This window comes from Poecilia latipinna, unplaced genomic scaffold, assembly GCF_001443285.1.
Source record: "Poecilia latipinna isolate Pla-1442-1.1 unplaced genomic scaffold, P_latipinna-1.0 Scaffold784, whole genome shotgun sequence".
Lineage (NCBI taxonomy): Eukaryota > Metazoa > Chordata > Actinopteri > Cyprinodontiformes > Poeciliidae > Poecilia > Poecilia latipinna.
The window spans coordinates 191,139-208,666 of NW_015113400.1; the positions used below are offsets into that span (position 1 = coordinate 191,139).

Consider the following 17,528-nt stretch of genomic DNA (forward strand, 5'->3'; position numbering starts at 1 on the left):
TTCTTAATATTTATTGAATTTATACTCACTGTCTTCTCCAGAATATCCAATGACGATGTTAGACTCGGGTCCTGATCCCAAGTCATTCCTGGCCTGGATTTTTATCTCGTAAGGCACATATGTTTCAGTGTGGTGAACGACGTATTTGGTCTCAGACGTGGTCACGTTGGTCCAGTCGTCCCCGGAGTCTTTCCGTCTCCACCACACGTTGTACTGCAGGTTTGGGCCGTTTTTCTCCAGATCGCGCAGAGGCTAGAGAAACAAATCAAGCTTCAAGTTCAAGCTGCCCGCTTTGACGATTTGAAAAGTCTTAATGTGACGTAAAACAATCAACAAAGATTAAGAATTTAAACATTAATATTTAAGGAAAAGGATCGTGACATCCTTTTCGAACATGTCAAGATTACTGTGGTACAAAAATATGTCTTTAGCATTCCTTGTTCTTGTGCATGATTTTATACTACTATCATGTTCGAAATAAAATATAAAAATAAATAAAGTTAACATAAAATATGTTAACTAGACTTAACATATTTAACTAGACTTACAATCAGACTCCAACTACTGTTTAAAATTATTTCTAAACTGCAAGTGGAGAAGCTGGATTGTAATGTTTATGTTTTGGTGCTTCATTAGTCTTGAATCATGCAATGGTTTACGATTTACTCTTTATTATTGTAGATTTATTTTGATAACCAGCACTTGCATGTAGTTTTCATTGCTCAACAGCAGGGGGTCACTGGAGCAATCTAAGTTAAGGCATGCGTTGAATTTTGTAATGTATTTTTTGGCTCTAGTGGCCTGTATTTCACACTAGACTGACAGGGAAGGTGGGTTGTGAGAGAGTGGGGAAGACATGTAGCAGAGGTCAAGGGGCCAGGACTCGAACCCGTGGAGGACGCTCTAACACCTGCGCCACCAACGAGGCTGATTTCCGTTTTTAAAACTGGTTATGATCTTCTTCTTCAAATATTTTTTACTTCCAATCTCTCTGAATGATGAGCGATTTGCTTCCCTGATTCTGTTATTGTGTGGTGCCTTACCTCCCAGGTGAGCTCCATGTTGTCCTTATTGGATCCCCAACCACGTAGGTCTCTGGGGATGGCATCTGGGGCTGAATTTCAAAAAGATGAATAGATTTATATCAAACATGAGCACGTAGATGTTTTCTTGCAATCATTTTTCTAACCTATGTTAATAAAGACTATAGCGCGTGCTCTTGTGTTTCCCATGTTAAGGACTGGCTAACTGTCATCCCAGGCAAACACAATGTTATTGATTACTAGGTGACTTTGATCAAATTACAGTTCTTTACAAATTTTCACCAGGGGTGCCACATGGTACTGTTTATTGAGATCTTTACTAAATAAAGAGCTGTCCCTGTACAGCAAATGAAACATTTTACTAAATTATCGTCTGACTCAAGCCAGAGGCACACACTGAATGTGATTTTAGATTTGATGCTACTTACGTGCTGCAGTGGTTTTGTACCGAGGTGAGGGCTGACTAGGTTGACTCCAACCCACTGAGTTAATGGCAATGACCCTGAACTGATAATTGACATTGGGGGCAAGCTGCAGGATGACAGAGTTGAGGTCTCCAGGGTAAGAGGACAGGTTCCGCCATCTGCCCGGCTCCCAGTGGTTCTCCTCAAACTGGACCAAGAACTCTGCAGAATGCACAACGGGCTTCAGAACGAAACTATGTAAGGATGACACAGTAATAATTCTTCAAGGCTGTTATACTCCCTGTGTGACAGTAAGCCAAGTACAGCTTGTGCTGAAATATGGCTTTCATCCATTAAAAGCCTTATTTTAATCTGTGGATCAAAATATTAATCTGTGTATTTCTTGTCAGAGCCTCTTACCTCCAGTGGTCATTGTACGAGAGGCAGGAGTAAGAAGTGCTAGTTCACCATGGTGACATGAGCTGCATTTACATTAACCATAAAATTGCGCAACTTGAAACTACAACATTAAATTTGCTTAATGGAAAAACAGTAATTTAGAAAAAGTTGTTTTTTTCAATAAAGTATTTTTGAGCTAGGAATGACTTGGCTTTTCAGTCATATCAAGATAGATGCATTTTGCAAAACTGCACTGTAAGCACTTTATTCGCATCACACTAGTCACGTGATCAACAGACGGATGTTACTACTGGCAGAAACAACAAACAAGACGACAGGAAGTAGTAGGAGAATGATGCTTTGTTTTAGTTTTTTTTCTGACAATGTGCAACTGGCTCCAGCAGAGCACTCAGCTTCACACAGGTCATATAAAAGTTGTGTGTCATTCCAACATGTTGAATCCATAGTTCTTCTTTGAAATCATAGACTATAATTTCCCCAAAACTCCGCATACTAAGCCGAGTAGGTGGAGCTTGCCACTCCAACGACTGAATAAAACCCTGATGTCTCCTCTATTGTCTGATAGATGACGACTGAGTTACGAATATGTCTCATGTTTACATCTGTTGCTGCCTAGATTTTAATCACTTATCACGTGAACAACTATGTGATTCTCATTTCCTTTCTTATTTAATGGAAACACTTCGATTGCAAAGTTGTGTTTTTTCGACATTAGCAAAATATAGACAAAGATCTGCACCAATGTGTAAAGGAAACGCCGTTATTGAGACACAAAAACATACACACTCTCTCACCGCCACAGGCAACTTTTCTACGAAAAGGCAGTTGACCTAACATGAATGCCTTTAGCCAAGAGAGGAAGAATACATCTCAAAAAAAGCACAGGTACACACGGCCAGAGCGTACCTGTGACAGGGCTCCTGCGGTCGTTCCCAGGAATCCAGGTGAGGCGAACACTACGGGCTAACGGGTCTGACAGATCCAGATCTATTGGTGGGTCTGGACGGTCTGCAGAGGAACACAGGATAATACTGCTCATGAGCACACATACAACAACCTTCATTCATGGCATATTGTACACTAGGACTGCCTATACTTGGTTAAATGATCAAAACCTTTAGAAAATAAATAAAACAGAACAAAAACAAAAACCATAAAAGTAATAAAAGATCATAAAATCTTTCTTGTACTCTTTTCAACCAAAGGGCCAAAGAAAAAAAACTTTCACTGATATTTAATTAATTCTGTTATTCCAACAATTGAAAATGTTATTCTGTTCATCACAACTACAAACATCTGCACATATTATTGGGATTTTATGCGATAGGCCAACACAAACCAAAGTGCATACTTGTAAAGAAAATGTGTTAGAGGCACCAAAAGACACATAGCCTTAGGAACAATGGGATTTACCTTTTTAATTTGTCAGGAGATTATTTGTCAATCTCAAGCACAGATTCATATCAGATTCAGCATCTGTAGCAAGACTCATTTCCACAGACAATCTTAATCCACTCTGACTGAGTGGACACTTTTGTAAAGATGAACAAGCAACAAGGTAAGTCCCAAAACACATCGTTAGATTATAGCTTTTCACACTAAAATCAGATTTTTAGCTGACACACAGACTGCGACTCGACCGTCCGTCAGTCCACCAGACTGAACCGAAAATCCTGCCAGAGTAAACACAAACCGGTCGGCCAGTAAACCCAAAAGCTGCTCCAACAACATCACAATTTCACTCTTTCATTTTTTCCGTACTTTTGAGCTCCCATTGTGGATAAGTAGTACACTACTATTTTTTTTTTACAAGTAAAAAAGTTTTGAGTTAGCATTTTCCCCCAAAGCAGATGCATTTTATTTTGCCACCGTGTCTCACTTCCTGTCTGACTCGTGACAGTCTTAGGGAATCGTTGGCAGTCTGCAAGGGTTCATTGACTGTCAGAAGTTGTAACTGCTGCCTACATCATCCGACCTGATGTTCTGTCAGATTGCATGCCAAAACAGATCCGGTGTTTTGGCATGCGAAAACACTAAGTCTTTCGATGTAGAGACACATATGTCACATTATTTTTATATTTATGTAATGCGGTGCCTCGTTTGACTTCTACGTCACAATTCTGTTCTGCTTTGGTCTGACACATAAAAATCCCAATAAAAAAAAAAAGAAAAAAGAAAAAAAAATGTGATTGTAATGTGAGAAAACATAAAACAGGAGGGAAATTTCAAATGATGCAGATATAGAGATGGAAGCAAAAACATAAAGTAGATAATAAGGCATCAGGACATAAAAAAAAAAAAAAAAAAAACAAACAGAAGAGCTTCCAGCTGAGCCATGTGTTACCTGGAGGCAAGGTACTAAAGACTGAGGGGTTGTGGAAGGTGTCCTCTGTGGGTCAGGAGGTGGGGATAAAGGTTAGATTAGTTAGGTTAGTCTACAGCAAAGGAGAACAACAGTTAAAATATAACTTGAGTATCATTACAATTGAATTGTATGTAGCTTCTGATAAAGACATTCATATAATGCAGAGCTTAGAAGATAATTAAATAGATTACCTTCTTTAATTTGCTACATCTCAATACATGTGTTGTTTTCTTGAAACAAATTGCTATCTAGCTAAATGCCAGGCTGGAACATTTAGTGTTTGCTACAAGTTATTCAAACTAGCTTGCTTCACTACAAACGACATGTTATTATTCCATCATCAAGTTCTTCTTGTATGAAATACACAATGTACTGCTGCTGGTTATGCATATTTTCTTCAGACAATACATTCCATCACTATATGCACAGTGATCTACTCTACATCTATGAGTCTATGTGAAGACACTGAGTTAGCTACATTGTACTAAATGAACATCACTGGTACAGGGAGTTGTGTTTCTGTCAGACCACATCAGTGCTTTGCAGTACCATTCTGTACACTAGTGTACCTGAGACAGTGAGGCGGGCTGAGGCCGAGTCCTGGTCTATCTCAGATTTAACAGTGCAGGTGTAAATTCCCTCATCGTTCTCACTGACAGACGGAATAGTCAGGGACTCTTCATCCTTCTTCAACCTGGAGGACAGAAAACGGATCGGTTGTTAAGTAACATCCAGCAGCGTGTTCATTGAAAATTACGGTAGAGTAGCACAAGACTAAATTGTAGGCCCTCTGCTATTTTCCTTGCATGTGATAGGATTGATTAGTGACGATCTGGGTTACAGTTGCCACTTGGATCAATCGTAGCCCAGCAGTGAACATTTACGTGCCGTTCCGTATACAAAACACAGACGTTGGGGTAATCAAGCTTTTTCTGGTGCCATACCTCAACTGTGGAACCTGCTTCTACTAGATCTTCAATCTGTAACTGAACAGGATCTTTTTAAGTCAACACCAACAACGTTTTTCTATTCAGACCTTTACAAAATTAAAAACGTGACGCCACTTCTAGTTGTGTGTACTTGAGTTTTTCTACTTTCGGCCTTGTTTTAACCTTGTTTTTATTATTTTTTCTTGTATATGTTGATTTTGTCAAGCACTTTGGTCATCAATATTGTGGATGCTTAAAGGATTCAATAAATGACTGATTGATGGATCAATCAATAGCTTGGCTGGTTGGTTGGTTGGTTGGTTGGTTGGTTGGTTGGTTGGTTGGTTGGTTGGTTGGTTGGTTGGTTGGTTGGTTGGTTGAATTTGATGCAACCTCCACAATCTGGCAGTTAGAAGGACGGAAAGCCTGCCTACATTAATGACCTTGACCCCACTGAACGCTAGAAAGGTCAACTTTGGTCTGCTGTTTGTTGGTCGCAGTGACCAACACAACCACACTGCTTAGCCAAGAGGGTTTGCCAAGTTTTTTTATGGTCGTAATCCATATACTGAGCTCTGCTTTTCTTCACTAATGAGGGACCATTTAAAGACAATAAACAATTTTTCAGATTTATTGACAAACTGGAGACATTATATTATATATGATGACTACATTCAAAAAGTGAAGCTAGGAAAAGTGGAGTGACATGCAGCAAAAATCCCATCCAGGAAGCAAATTTAAATCCAAAATGTTCTGACTCTGGTATAAACTTTAAAAAAGCAGGCATCATACCTCCATCCCAGATCCAGGCGCTCTCCGTCCTTTGACCAGTTCACCGTGATGGGAAGGCTGGGGTCCGACACCACCTTACAGTGGAAGGTAGCTTTAGAGCCCCTCAAAACTGACTGGTACGTGGGAGCTTGAATTATACGAGTAGGCTCTAAATCAGAGTTAAAATGACAGAAAAAAAAAAGTAGAAATAGGCACACTGACAGTCACATAGTACGACATCTAAACAACATGTTTGAGGGACCTCATCAACACATTTCTATATCAAATTCTGTTTTACTAAAAGCCTTTCTCCCACTCGCCCTCCTCTGGCTTCTCTTCGTTCAGGGATCACAAACTAGTTAAAGTGGTTCACTCCTCTTAACACCTTCACCTCCAACAGAAAAGGAATAACATACATCTGAAGAGGAGAGACATGATCAAGTGGTAGAAACAAAGTTCTGAGGAAATAAAATAAAACGATTAATTACAGACATTCCTTCTTATGGCCAACTATTCCTAGATTGCTAATTACCATGTACATAACTCAGATATCGTAAATGTACTTCAACTATCCACTCGGTCAGTTTTAATCACTGTAGATGCTTTTCACTGCTGAGTTTAAACTACCAATCTGTCCAAAACTCTTCTCCGTGTCTGTTTTTTTTTTTTCATTTGAGTTTTGAAAGATGAAGCCATTTTTTTCCCACCACCTGTTAAACCTCAAATTCCTGATGGTGTCTCGCTTTTCTTCTATTTATCAAAAAAATAATTCCTGATGTCTTCTAATTGTATTAAACTTGGAATGCAAATGGACACACAAGGCATGTCAAGAAAAGGCACTGAAGAGCTTGACTCACCCCAACCAGCAGGCTATTTGGCACAAGGAAGGAAAATCACTGTTCAAACTATCATGAAAGTTAGTATTTAAGCAATGTCTGACCTTTGACCTCCAGCTGGACCTGGTTCTCAGCGTTGCCCAACATGTTGTTAGCCACACAGGTGTAGATGCCCTCATCCTCCTTTCGAGCGCGTTTTATCTCCAGGGTGCCGTTGATGTAGGCCCGGTACTGACCCCCATCCAGCCCACTGCCCTGGCCATTCTTAAACCTCCAGAGTAAAAGTGAAGGTTAGTTGTGGTTAACAAACAAAAATTCCCTAAAACACATTAATACCAACCAATCCGATATAGTTTTAAATTTAAAATAAGAAACATTACAGAGACACAGGACTTACAGCTGATATAACTAAATTGTGCGACGTGTCAGTGACTTGGTAAGTCATTCTACATCGCAGGAGCTGTTAGTTTGAAAAAGCTATGAGATGCTCACCAGCGCAGCTCGGGTAAAGGAGAGCCAAAGAAAGGGCAGTTGAGGAAGGTTCGGTTGTTCATGACGACTTTGATTAACTGATTTTTGGGTCCCAGCATCCGTGGAGCCATGTCTGTAACATGGAAACTAAAGGTAACAACACTGAAACAAGGTCATTGGGACACTTTTTAACATTTCTAAGAAATGATATCTTGATGTGTTTGGAAGGTTAAACAAACGAACTGGTCCTGATATAAAGCTTTATTGATTTACAGTTTTGTCCCTGTTCCTGGCAGTTTGTGAACATTATGCAGGAGCAGCTGCAGCTTTTGGTCACGTCCACTCAGTTCATAGAATAAAAGAACAATGTTCATTTTACTCAAACATATACTTAAAATCAGATAAGCTGATCATTTTAATTACACACATATATATGTATAGCTTTACAAACTGCTAAACTAATTCCTTTAACTTATTCTGTTTTTGACCTACATTTTTACACTGTTTTCAAACAGTTCACCTTCAGTTCAGCTAATTTCAGTTCCCACTACTCTGTCTAAACATGGCCGCCTCCCTTCCTGCGTCTCACCGAGAACACTGACGAAGGCGTTGGCCAGCAGGTAGCCGTGCTGGTTGGAGGCGTTGCACTGGTAGACCGCACTGCTTCCGATCTGCACCCCGCGGAACAGAATGGTGTCACCGAGAACTTCTCTGTTTGTACTTGTTGGAGTTTCTGTGATCTCTAGAAAAAGAGACACATAAGGAGAAAATGAAGAGAACGAAGTATAAAGATAGATAAAATGACAAAGAAAGGGGAGCATTTTTACAGCTTAAAACTTTCACCAGAACAGATTTTATTCATCCGTTCATCCATGTTTTGTACTTGGCTAATCTATGAGTTGGAACTCATTTTGACTTTCCAATCATGTTGAACAAGAAAGCAGAGCATGGCCTTAAAATACGCCCACAGGTGAGCCTCTAAGTAATGCAAAGATGGCAGTCAACCAATCAGAAGTGTCTCCCACATCCATTGTCCACTGTCCACTGCTTAGACAGATAACTATCATTATGTATGTGAACTCCTGATTTCGAAGACATTAACAAATAAATAAATAAATGTCTTTCCCTCATTATTGTGGAATTTTGCAAATAGAAAATATTTTGATAATTCTAAGAGATTTAAAATACTGGAAGTTTAGATTGGTCAGATTTAACATCATAAAATGAGGACAAAAAGTCTTTTCATGTATTTTTGCTTATGTAACACAAACCTTACATCAAGAACTACAACTTCCCAGTAAGAAATCTTTTTTGTTATATTTTTAAGAGGAGAGGTCACTGAGAACCACGTTATAACTGCAACATGTGTGCCAGACATGAACTTCCCCCTGTTGATTGGGATACAGAACCCACAGAGCCAATAATGGGGACACTTTACTGCATCTCCTTAAATGTCTAAAATAGTGGCCAGATTTGTCATGCCACTTGGAGACATCACATAAAAATGATCCTGTATAGTTAAATGTGGCTCTTCTCAAGACGGATTAAACTAATCGTTGAAAGTCCATTTGCCCCAAATTTAACAAAAGCAACAAGGAGCTAAGGGTAAAACAAAACGAGTCAAAAAAGAAGCCGTACTGTTTATTGGCTCGCCGTTCATAAGCCACTGGATGTTGGGCTTAGGGTTGCCATTGGCTCGACACACCAAGCGGCCATTTTCCTCTGGGGCCAGCACCAGGTTTGTGGGTTTGTCTAACCAGTAAGGAGCAGCTGTGGGGGGGAAAGGGAGCCAGTTTAGCCTAATAACACAGGTTCCTTCATTTTGTTACAACAAGCACTGTCTCGTCCTCACCTTTAACTTGGACATTGATGGAATGGCGTATACTGCCCAGACGGTTGTCTGCCATGCAGACATACTCCCCAGCATCCTCCTCTGACACACTGAGAATTTTCAGAGTCTTATTAAAGTTCTGAAACTTCACCTTTTGTGCTGGCAGGTCTCCCCCCCTCTTAAACCACTTGATGGAAGGAGTCGGACTGCGAGGAAAACGGGCGGAGAGAGACACGTGTAAAACTTTGACGTAATAACTCTGTTGGTTGGATTACATCTAATACAGCAAGAAGAAACAAAGTATCCCCCTGAACAACACCAAGATATCTCTCTCTCTCTCTCTCTCTCTCTCTCTCTCTCTCTCTCTCTATATATATATATATATATATATATATATATATATATATATATATATATATATATATATATATATATATTAAAATTGTCACTATGTCGTAACATTTTTGATCACAGTTTTGGTATGATAATACGTAAAAAAAAAAAATCGAGTTCTTCTGCTTTCTCCCAGTGCTAACTAGTAACAACCAATCACAGCCAGGAGGAGGGTCTTAGTGATGTCAATCACCACTCTGTGTGGTGCTGCTCACCTCCTCCTTCCCCTCCATGCTCTCTGCTATGCTGCAGCTAGCATACCCTTCAGCAAATGCTAAGGTTAGTTAGCATGGCTACCCTATGACAGTGGATAAACAGTTTTCCTGCGACAGTAAGTAGTTTCACCACCATTAGCACATTGAGCAGCAAGTACGTGAGGTTACTTGCTATCACTAAGACCCGCCCCCTGACTCTGATTGGCGGTTTTTGGTTAGGTGAATTTCTTCAGACAGATCTTCAGATCTTTTCACATGGCGACAGTTTTACAGTAGTAAAAGAACATCTTTTTTTAACGAAAGTTACATATTGCAGCTTTAATAGCATTGGGATTGTAGAAGTTTTTTTTTTTTTACAATTTTTTGTTATAAAATGCAATAACTATAAAATGGCATTTAAGTAAGAAGCTATGTATGTATGTATGTATGTATGTTTTAATTTCCTCTCACTTGTATGTATGTGTATGTATGTGTGTGTTCATGCTCACAGCCCAGCAGCGATACACTCCAGCAGCAATTGCTCATCTCGTAGCACCATTTTGAAGCTCCCACTCCCTTCAGGAGTCAGGAAAGACGGCGACGTCTCTGCTATTTTGCGGCCTGAAAATGAAAGACGGTGGCAGGTTGTTATAGGGACAAACACATTGATTGTCCCTGCAGCGTGAACCACGTCCCACCAGCAGCTGAACATCCTCCCTCTCACGTCATCTAACAATATTATTCCGATCATTTCCTCGTGGCTGGGTTTCGCCTGAGGAAGAAGCTAACATCCTCGGTCTTGTCTGACAGGAAGACATTAGAAAAGACAGATACAGCACAGGGCTCATTCATCTTCACTCTCATTGGATTAGAAAAGCAGCACATCAGATTAGCCAAGTTTGCGTTTGGAAACATATTTAAGTTAATTTCTCATTAGCCATTAGTGCACTGATGAAAAATGATGGTAATAATTTCCAAAAGAAAAATAAAAAACAACCTTGCTGGTTTTTGTTCTTTTGAATGCTAAAGTTAAAAGAAGGCATTTGCTCCAGTCTGTTCTCCAGATGAAACCTGAATTATTCATGCTACTCTGTTACCCCAACATCTGAAACAAACCTGGTTAATCCAGGTGACATCTGAGCATCTGATTTGGTCATAGAAATATGTCTCTATTACCAAAGGTCACAGGAAGTTATCCTGTGTGAGGCTTGATCTCATAAAGCCCCAGTTCAACACCACAGTTATATCTTATTATTGTAAGGGATTTGCACTTAAGAAGCAAGGTGGGTAGGTTCGTAGAAAAACACATTATTCATCTGGAGGAGGAAACGTTTCTATTACAAAGAATAGAAAGTGGTCATTTACGTTACCACTCAGAGGCCATAACATTATTTATTCATTAACAAATTACACAGTCGATCAACAATAAAGACTGTTTTAACCTAACAGAAGCTGCATTTCCATTAACCATAAAAGTGCGCAATTTGAAATAGGGAAAATAAATTTGCTTAAAGGAAAGACACCAATTTAAAAAAAAAAAAAAAAAAAAAAAAACTCAGGTTTTTCTACAAAACCTTTTAGCGCTAGGAGGTGGTGGCTTCTCAGTCGTGTCAAAATATATACATTTAGCAAAACTGCAAAATAGAAACACTTTTTTCATATCACACAAGTCACATGTTACTACTGGCGAAAACAACAAAGAAGACGTCAGGAAGTAGTAGGAGGATGATCTGGACAATGTGCAGCTGGCTCCACCAGAGCTCTCACAGCATCACACACTTCATAAAAAGTTGTGTCATTCCCACGTGTTGAATCCATCACTCTTCTGTAAAATCGGCGTCTGCAATTTCCCCGAAACGCTGCATACGCAGCCGCTCCCAAGTAGGTGGGGTTTGTCGCTCCAATACCTGAACAAAACACCAACATCTCCTCTGATGGTTGGTAGATGATGAGCGCTAGCACCATGTTAACTGTTTACATCTGTCGCTACCATGATTTTCAACAACAAATAAGCTTATTCACATGGGATTTTAATTTTATTTCTTAGTTAGTGGAAACCCCACAATTGTAAAATTGTGTTCTTTTTCTAGATCAGCAGAATATAGACAGAGATTTGGGCACATTTGTAATGGAAACACAGACACAACAGCCTATAGCAACAGAGCAATGGAGAGTTTAAAGAGCTCGTAGATTAAGCAGTTAGTTTAGGTTAGCTTCAGCTTCACTTGGCATAGATTAGTGCGTACACCATGTTATTGTGAAAACTGACTAGTGGGTTATCAGGAAGTAGACCACTGTGACGTAAACAAACTCACCACCGAAGGGATCAGAGGCATTGTAAGATGTGTCATTATATGGCTCCGCTGGAAATAGCAGGTGCAAAAAAATGGCTGATCAGTGCAAAAACTAGCTGAACTTCAGTTGTACTGAATAAACCTGGAAGATTTATTGAGTTTGTTTAATTCCATATAGTGCTATATCAGACTTATTAAGTAACGTTGGTTGTTTTTCATGTAAACCAGCTGTCTGTTACTAAAATGGCAAAAATATTACTCATATCTGGAGGAACATATGTGTTCTTATTAGATTCATGGGAAGCACATTGAAAAACAGATTTTTCTTTTTTTTTCTTTTGGCAAGTTGATTTTTTTTTAAATCAACAGAAAAGCACTAGTGGATTTAAACTTTGGAAGATTTTAGAAGATACTGGATAATTATATCTCTTCAAAACACTAGTAGGAAATAAAATAAATGAACACAGCATTAAGCTGCTAGCTGTCCTATCAGATTACTTTCATAGGGCCAGTTTTCAAACTTACTTTATAATAAATATATACATTTATCGTGTTAAGAATTTTGAGTTATGATCATTTCCAACAAATGATGCTTAAAACCCCCTAAAACTGTCTATACTTTCAGAATTGACAACTTTTCTTTTTTTCTCCACTATTTGTTCATTAAGCTAAAAAACAATACGTTTGAAAATACAGTTACCAAATGAAGTTTATTCATTAGAAATAGGAATGTTTTTCAAGAGCAGTATTTGTGTTTGTGGGACTGTAATTGCCATGACACACAGTTGTACACCTGCCTAAAAAAGATGTCACAAATACTTCTTAATGTCACTTTTATCATTATCACAATAGTACTACGAAACATTGTGACAAAACGTTGTGTTCACTGGTGTTCACATGTTGCCACTTACTGGTCTGAACTTTGAGGTTGAAGGGGTTCTTCTGCTGGATGGTATATGTGAAGTTGAAGCGAGCGTTGCAGCTGTAGTCTTTTTGACCATCTTGGACCAAAACATTGGAGAAATACAGGTCTCCATTCAGACCCATGGAAACCCTCCTGTCCTGATGGATGGGGGTCATGTCTGTGGACCAAAGAAAGGAAAACATTAGCACTATAGGAAAGTACAGACAAAAAAAACTCAACGTTGCTTTCATTCCTATCTTATTTAGTTTTCTTGATTTCATAGATGTGCTACATTAAATTGATCTGGGAGCTTTTAATTAAGATGTTTGTGTCATGTCTTTCAATCAATCATTGGAAAGGTTATTGAATCTTAATGATTTTCCTGAGTGGAAAATAAAATCAGTACAATAAATAGATATAGATATATGCATGTCTATAGAGATAGACATGCATATGTTAGAGATGCACCCAAAAAAATCTGTTGCATGCGTAGCAACAGATTTTTCAATAGAATCCGGGTAGGTTCTGTTGAAAATCGGGTGAGCAACTGATTGAAAGCTCAAAAACCTGATCAGATTAGAGAATGTACTTTCTACAAGAGCTGGCAGGTCACAACACTCTTCTGTACAGATGCTGTCACTGCAGAAAGATGATTCAAAGTTAGCTAGTTTCAATGTCAGTGAGGTCATTGAGAATAAAATCTGAATCTGTGTGTTTTTTTGGGGGGCGGGGTAAAGGTGAAGATACAGATATAGCTGTTTGTCTTTAGTAATGTTAAATACGTTAATTATGCTGGTTTGATCTGTGGATTGAAACGGGAGTAAACAGACTTTCCAGTGAGAAGTTTTGCTTAGTTTTCTTTTTGACAAGACACATTATTATAAAGACAAAAAAAATCTTTATTATTTTTGCTTCATTTCTTTAGTGGTGACTGGTCTCTTAGTCATAAAGAGGATGTTAAGTTTTAAATAATTGAACTCTCTCTTTTCACTGTTTGGGATATGCAAATCTGCTCTTATTGTTCTCAGAAATATTGCAGCATCAGCTGCTTGGAAAAGTGAAAAAAAGAATAAAAACAAATCACTTTCAAGACTCAGAGTCTTCCTCTTGCTTTCCTGATCAGGTTAAAACAAGCCAAAATATGCTGATGCCTGCACACATTTCTCTTTGTGTGATGAGAGTGAAGAGGGTATTTCATTTCTTAAAAAAAAAATAAAAAAAAACCAAGTATGTTCTTCTTCTGATAAGGAAATATCAAGTCTATGAGGAACGTTTGCTCACTGCTGTCCATCCAGAATATGAGTGGAGGAGGCAGGCCAGGCGGTGGGTTGCAGGTTAGGACCAGAGGGGAGCCTTCAACCACCTGCACCGGGGCCAGCACTTCCTTAGGCCATAACGGGGCCTCTGAAAGACAAAGGGCAACAGAATCAGAATTCATTTTATTGTCATTATGAACAAAAGAAAGCACAATGAAATTTGAAAAAGAACTCTCGAAGGTATGTCAAATAATTTAAAACAATAATGCATAAGTATATTTCAAAAACTATAAAGATATAGTAGAAACACAAAGAAACAACTGGAATGTTAAGGAAAAATAAATAAATAGAAAATGTTCCCTGTGAACTCTCACTCGCCCCCTATACCATTCTCTCTCCCTCTGCCCTTGCACCTGCAACCTGTTTCTAATCATCCATCTAACTCAAGTTCAGTGATCAACCTCCCCAGTCTACATACAACTTATTATCACTTCCTCCTTGTTTGTTCCTCATGTCTAATCCTGCTACTTTGCTGTGGTCCCTGGTTCCTGTCATTTTTTTTGTTCTGCTCTGGCTCCCTGTGCTCCTTTTGATTTTTGTAAGTTTGTTCCTGTAATTTTTTCATTTCATTTCATTTTTCACTATGATCTATGGTCCCAGCTCCGGTGTGCATTTTGGTCCAGCCATAAACTCATAAGTCATTACAGATATAGATTAATTTATTATGCAGAATGGAATATTTTGAGCTCTTTTTTTTTTTTTTTTTAGTTATTTTGATGATTCTGGCTTGGAGATCATGAAAACCGAGAATTCAGATTCTCTGAAAATTAGAATATCACAATGGATCAATAAAAAAGGACATTTTTAATAGAAATGTCATTTTTCCTGATCATTTCTATGCCCTCAGTAATTGGTTGGGCTCCGTTTGCATGAGTCACTGCATCAGTGCGCACCAGTGTGGTCGCTCTTCTTCCTCCATAGATTCTCTGTGGGGTTTGGGTCAGGACAGTTCGCTGGGCAGTCAATCACAGTGTTGCCATGGTTACTCAAACAGCTTTTGTGGGCCGCAACTGACTCCTGCTGAAAAATTAAATCAGCATCTCCATAATGTCCAAAAAACCTGTCAGCAGAAGGAGCCATGATGTGCTGGAAAACATCTTTCAAGCAGATGGCTGTGTTGACTGACAGCACTCCAAATCCAGGTTCTTTCTTGTGGTGGCGTTGAAAAATGCACAGAATGATGTTAAAGATAATGAGATATTTACATGTTTACACTATGCACAAAACACGCAAAGTGTCACCAAACAATCTTGATGTGGACTGAAGATAAAACGCTCTCTGGATGCCATCAGGGGCCAAATTCAAGGCTGTCAGTTGAATCGTACTTTCATGGCGCTGGCAGGAAGTCCCCGAGGCAGATCGCAATCAGAGTTTCAAATGGAATTCAAAACAATCGTCATTGTAAATATGATACATAGTGAAGGTCCTGGAATTACATATAGCAAGCAATGTAAGGACAAGACCTGGGCAGTTTGAAAAGCACAGGCGTGGTCTACATAGACACTGACATTGAAAAAACAAAAAACAACTTTAAATCATTTAGATGTTGTTTAGATGTTTTTTCAACAAAATGCTCTCTGTAAACACATTTCTAACAATAAAAAACTTTCTTACTGGAGACGCGGAGCAGTATTTTGTTGGACAGGGCCATTCCGAGCTCATTTGAGGCGAAACACTGGTACTCTCCCTCGTAGTCCTCTGGTCGTCCTCCGTTATGGAACCCTACCTCCAGGGTTCCTGAGCGTTTTCTCATAGTCACTCTGGGGTCTTTGCCAATGTTGAACAACCTCCCATTCCTCCTCCATAAGAAACTGAGGAGCATTCAGGGAATTAACAATTACATTTCCAACATTTAAACTGCATAAGAAAAATAACGTATGCTAAGCACTGTAGAACTGGTGTGATGTGCTCCATCTTCCTGGTCTTAGTGAGAACACCAGTAGCAGCGTTCTGCACAATCTGCAGCTGGAGGATTGTTTTTTTTTTTAGGCAGACCTGAGAAGACACTGTTGCAGTAATCGATTCAACTAAAGATAAACATATGGATGAGTTTCCCTAAATCTGGGACATTAGATCTTTAATCCTGGAGATGTTCTTCAGATGATAGAATATTGACTTTGTTACTGTCTTTATGTGGCTTTATTTCAGTCCAATAATTGAAGCTGTGTGCTCATTCTAGATCCTTCGTCTTTAGGTCCAAAGATAGTAACTTGGGTTTTGTAAAAACACAGGTTTAGATTAAATGAGCCATGAGAAAAGAGCCAACATCTATATTAAAGATGCACCTATAAACCAGTGGAACCAAGCTTTCTGCTGTGTGTTTTCAGTGACAGAGTGATGACAACTGAGTGAGTCAGTAAGGTCTTTTGGTGACAATTTTATAAGCATGAATGGTCAACTGAGTGCATTATGGAAGTACAATGCTCTTCCTGTGAAAAGAAGAGGCAGTTTGTGAACAGAGCAGCGAACAGTGTCTGTGTGCGTGTGTCAATGGAAAGTCCCCACAAAGATAGCCTCGCAAACATGTGTGTGTGAGTGTTTGTGTATGCGTGTGGGTGCATGTGGAATGTGTGTCTTACGTAAAGCTGGACTGTATCCAAACAAACAATGTCCCACTGTCCTGAGTGGTCCTCGCCATGATGATGTAACGGAGTGTGTGTCCAACGGTCTGACAGGCTGGACGTTTCAGTGTGTATGTTGAGTGGCACTAAGACTAGATTTGGAAACTGGACTAACAAAAACTAAAACTCTACATTGCTCCAATGGCTCCTACAGCTCATGTTAATATAATTATTGCTACATAATTGTCACATCATTTACTCCTGAGGTCCACTGATGGGGATCATGTCATGAAAATTTATCTCAAAATATTATTTGCAGAAAATACATATAAACACAAGTATGGACTTTCTCAGAATAGACTATAGTTATTAAATTGTCTGAATGCAAAGAAATTAAGTAATAACACCACCTGAACTTCAGTAACTTCAGTCAGAGATGATTGTGTTAGTTGTGGATGGTTTTTCATTTGAACTTTAATAATTTCTGGAAAAATAAAAGAATGAAAGGAACAAAGCAAACAAACAAACAAACTGCTGTTTTGTAGTTTGTGCTAGTGTGTGAGAGTTAGGGACCACAACCACGTGTTCCCAGCTAAAATCTGTGAATACTTGAGACCCCCCATAAAGACTAATTATTACTGCCCATTTTAATAACTCAAACACTGAAAATCCCTTAAGATGCAGCAATAAACACAGTGTAAACTGTCTTAGTACGACCACAGGAGCTAGCATCTGCTGTCTCCGCTTTTAGGGCAACAGCCAATCAGTAACAAGAAAAATGAAAGGTTCTGCTGGA

The 17,528-nt window shown here is 39.0% G+C and overlaps 1 protein-coding gene across 32 annotated transcripts in view; it reads right to left on the reverse strand.

The window, feature by feature from the left end:
* nfasca (neurofascin homolog (chicken) a) overlaps nucleotides 1–17,528 on the reverse strand; it is a 69,401-nt gene that overhangs the window by 22,189 nt on the left and 29,684 nt on the right. For 26 of the 32 annotated variants that reach the window (XR_001426699.1, XR_001426700.1, XR_001426698.1 and 23 more), the window contains 17 exons: nucleotides 15,786–15,982; nucleotides 14,137–14,259; nucleotides 12,863–13,033; nucleotides 11,973–12,020; nucleotides 10,167–10,278; nucleotides 9,092–9,276; nucleotides 8,878–9,009; nucleotides 7,829–7,981; nucleotides 7,261–7,372; nucleotides 6,873–7,039; nucleotides 5,954–6,101; nucleotides 4,802–4,926; nucleotides 4,212–4,256; nucleotides 2,774–2,875; nucleotides 1,472–1,669; nucleotides 1,044–1,114; nucleotides 30–252 (listed from right to left, as the gene is read on the reverse strand). Coding sequence is in view for 26 of the 32 variants with exons in the window: in XM_015046564.1 (XP_014902050.1) it covers nucleotides 30–252; nucleotides 1,044–1,114; nucleotides 1,472–1,669; nucleotides 2,774–2,875; nucleotides 4,212–4,256; nucleotides 4,802–4,926; nucleotides 5,954–6,101; nucleotides 6,873–7,039; nucleotides 7,261–7,372; nucleotides 7,829–7,981; nucleotides 8,878–9,009; nucleotides 9,092–9,276; nucleotides 10,167–10,278; nucleotides 11,973–12,020; nucleotides 12,863–13,033; nucleotides 14,137–14,259; nucleotides 15,786–15,982 (2,312 nt within the window). In the remaining 6 variants the exon portion in view is untranslated. Of the gene's footprint in view, nucleotides 1–29; nucleotides 253–1,043; nucleotides 1,115–1,471; nucleotides 1,670–2,773; nucleotides 2,876–4,211; nucleotides 4,257–4,801; nucleotides 4,927–5,953; nucleotides 6,102–6,872; nucleotides 7,040–7,260; nucleotides 7,373–7,828; nucleotides 7,982–8,877; nucleotides 9,010–9,091; nucleotides 9,277–10,166; nucleotides 10,279–11,972; nucleotides 12,021–12,862; nucleotides 13,034–14,136; nucleotides 14,260–15,785; nucleotides 15,994–17,528 lie in introns of those variants that run through there. The other 6 variants (XM_015046572.1, XM_015046570.1, XM_015046588.1 and 3 more) reach the window with 3 other exon arrangements.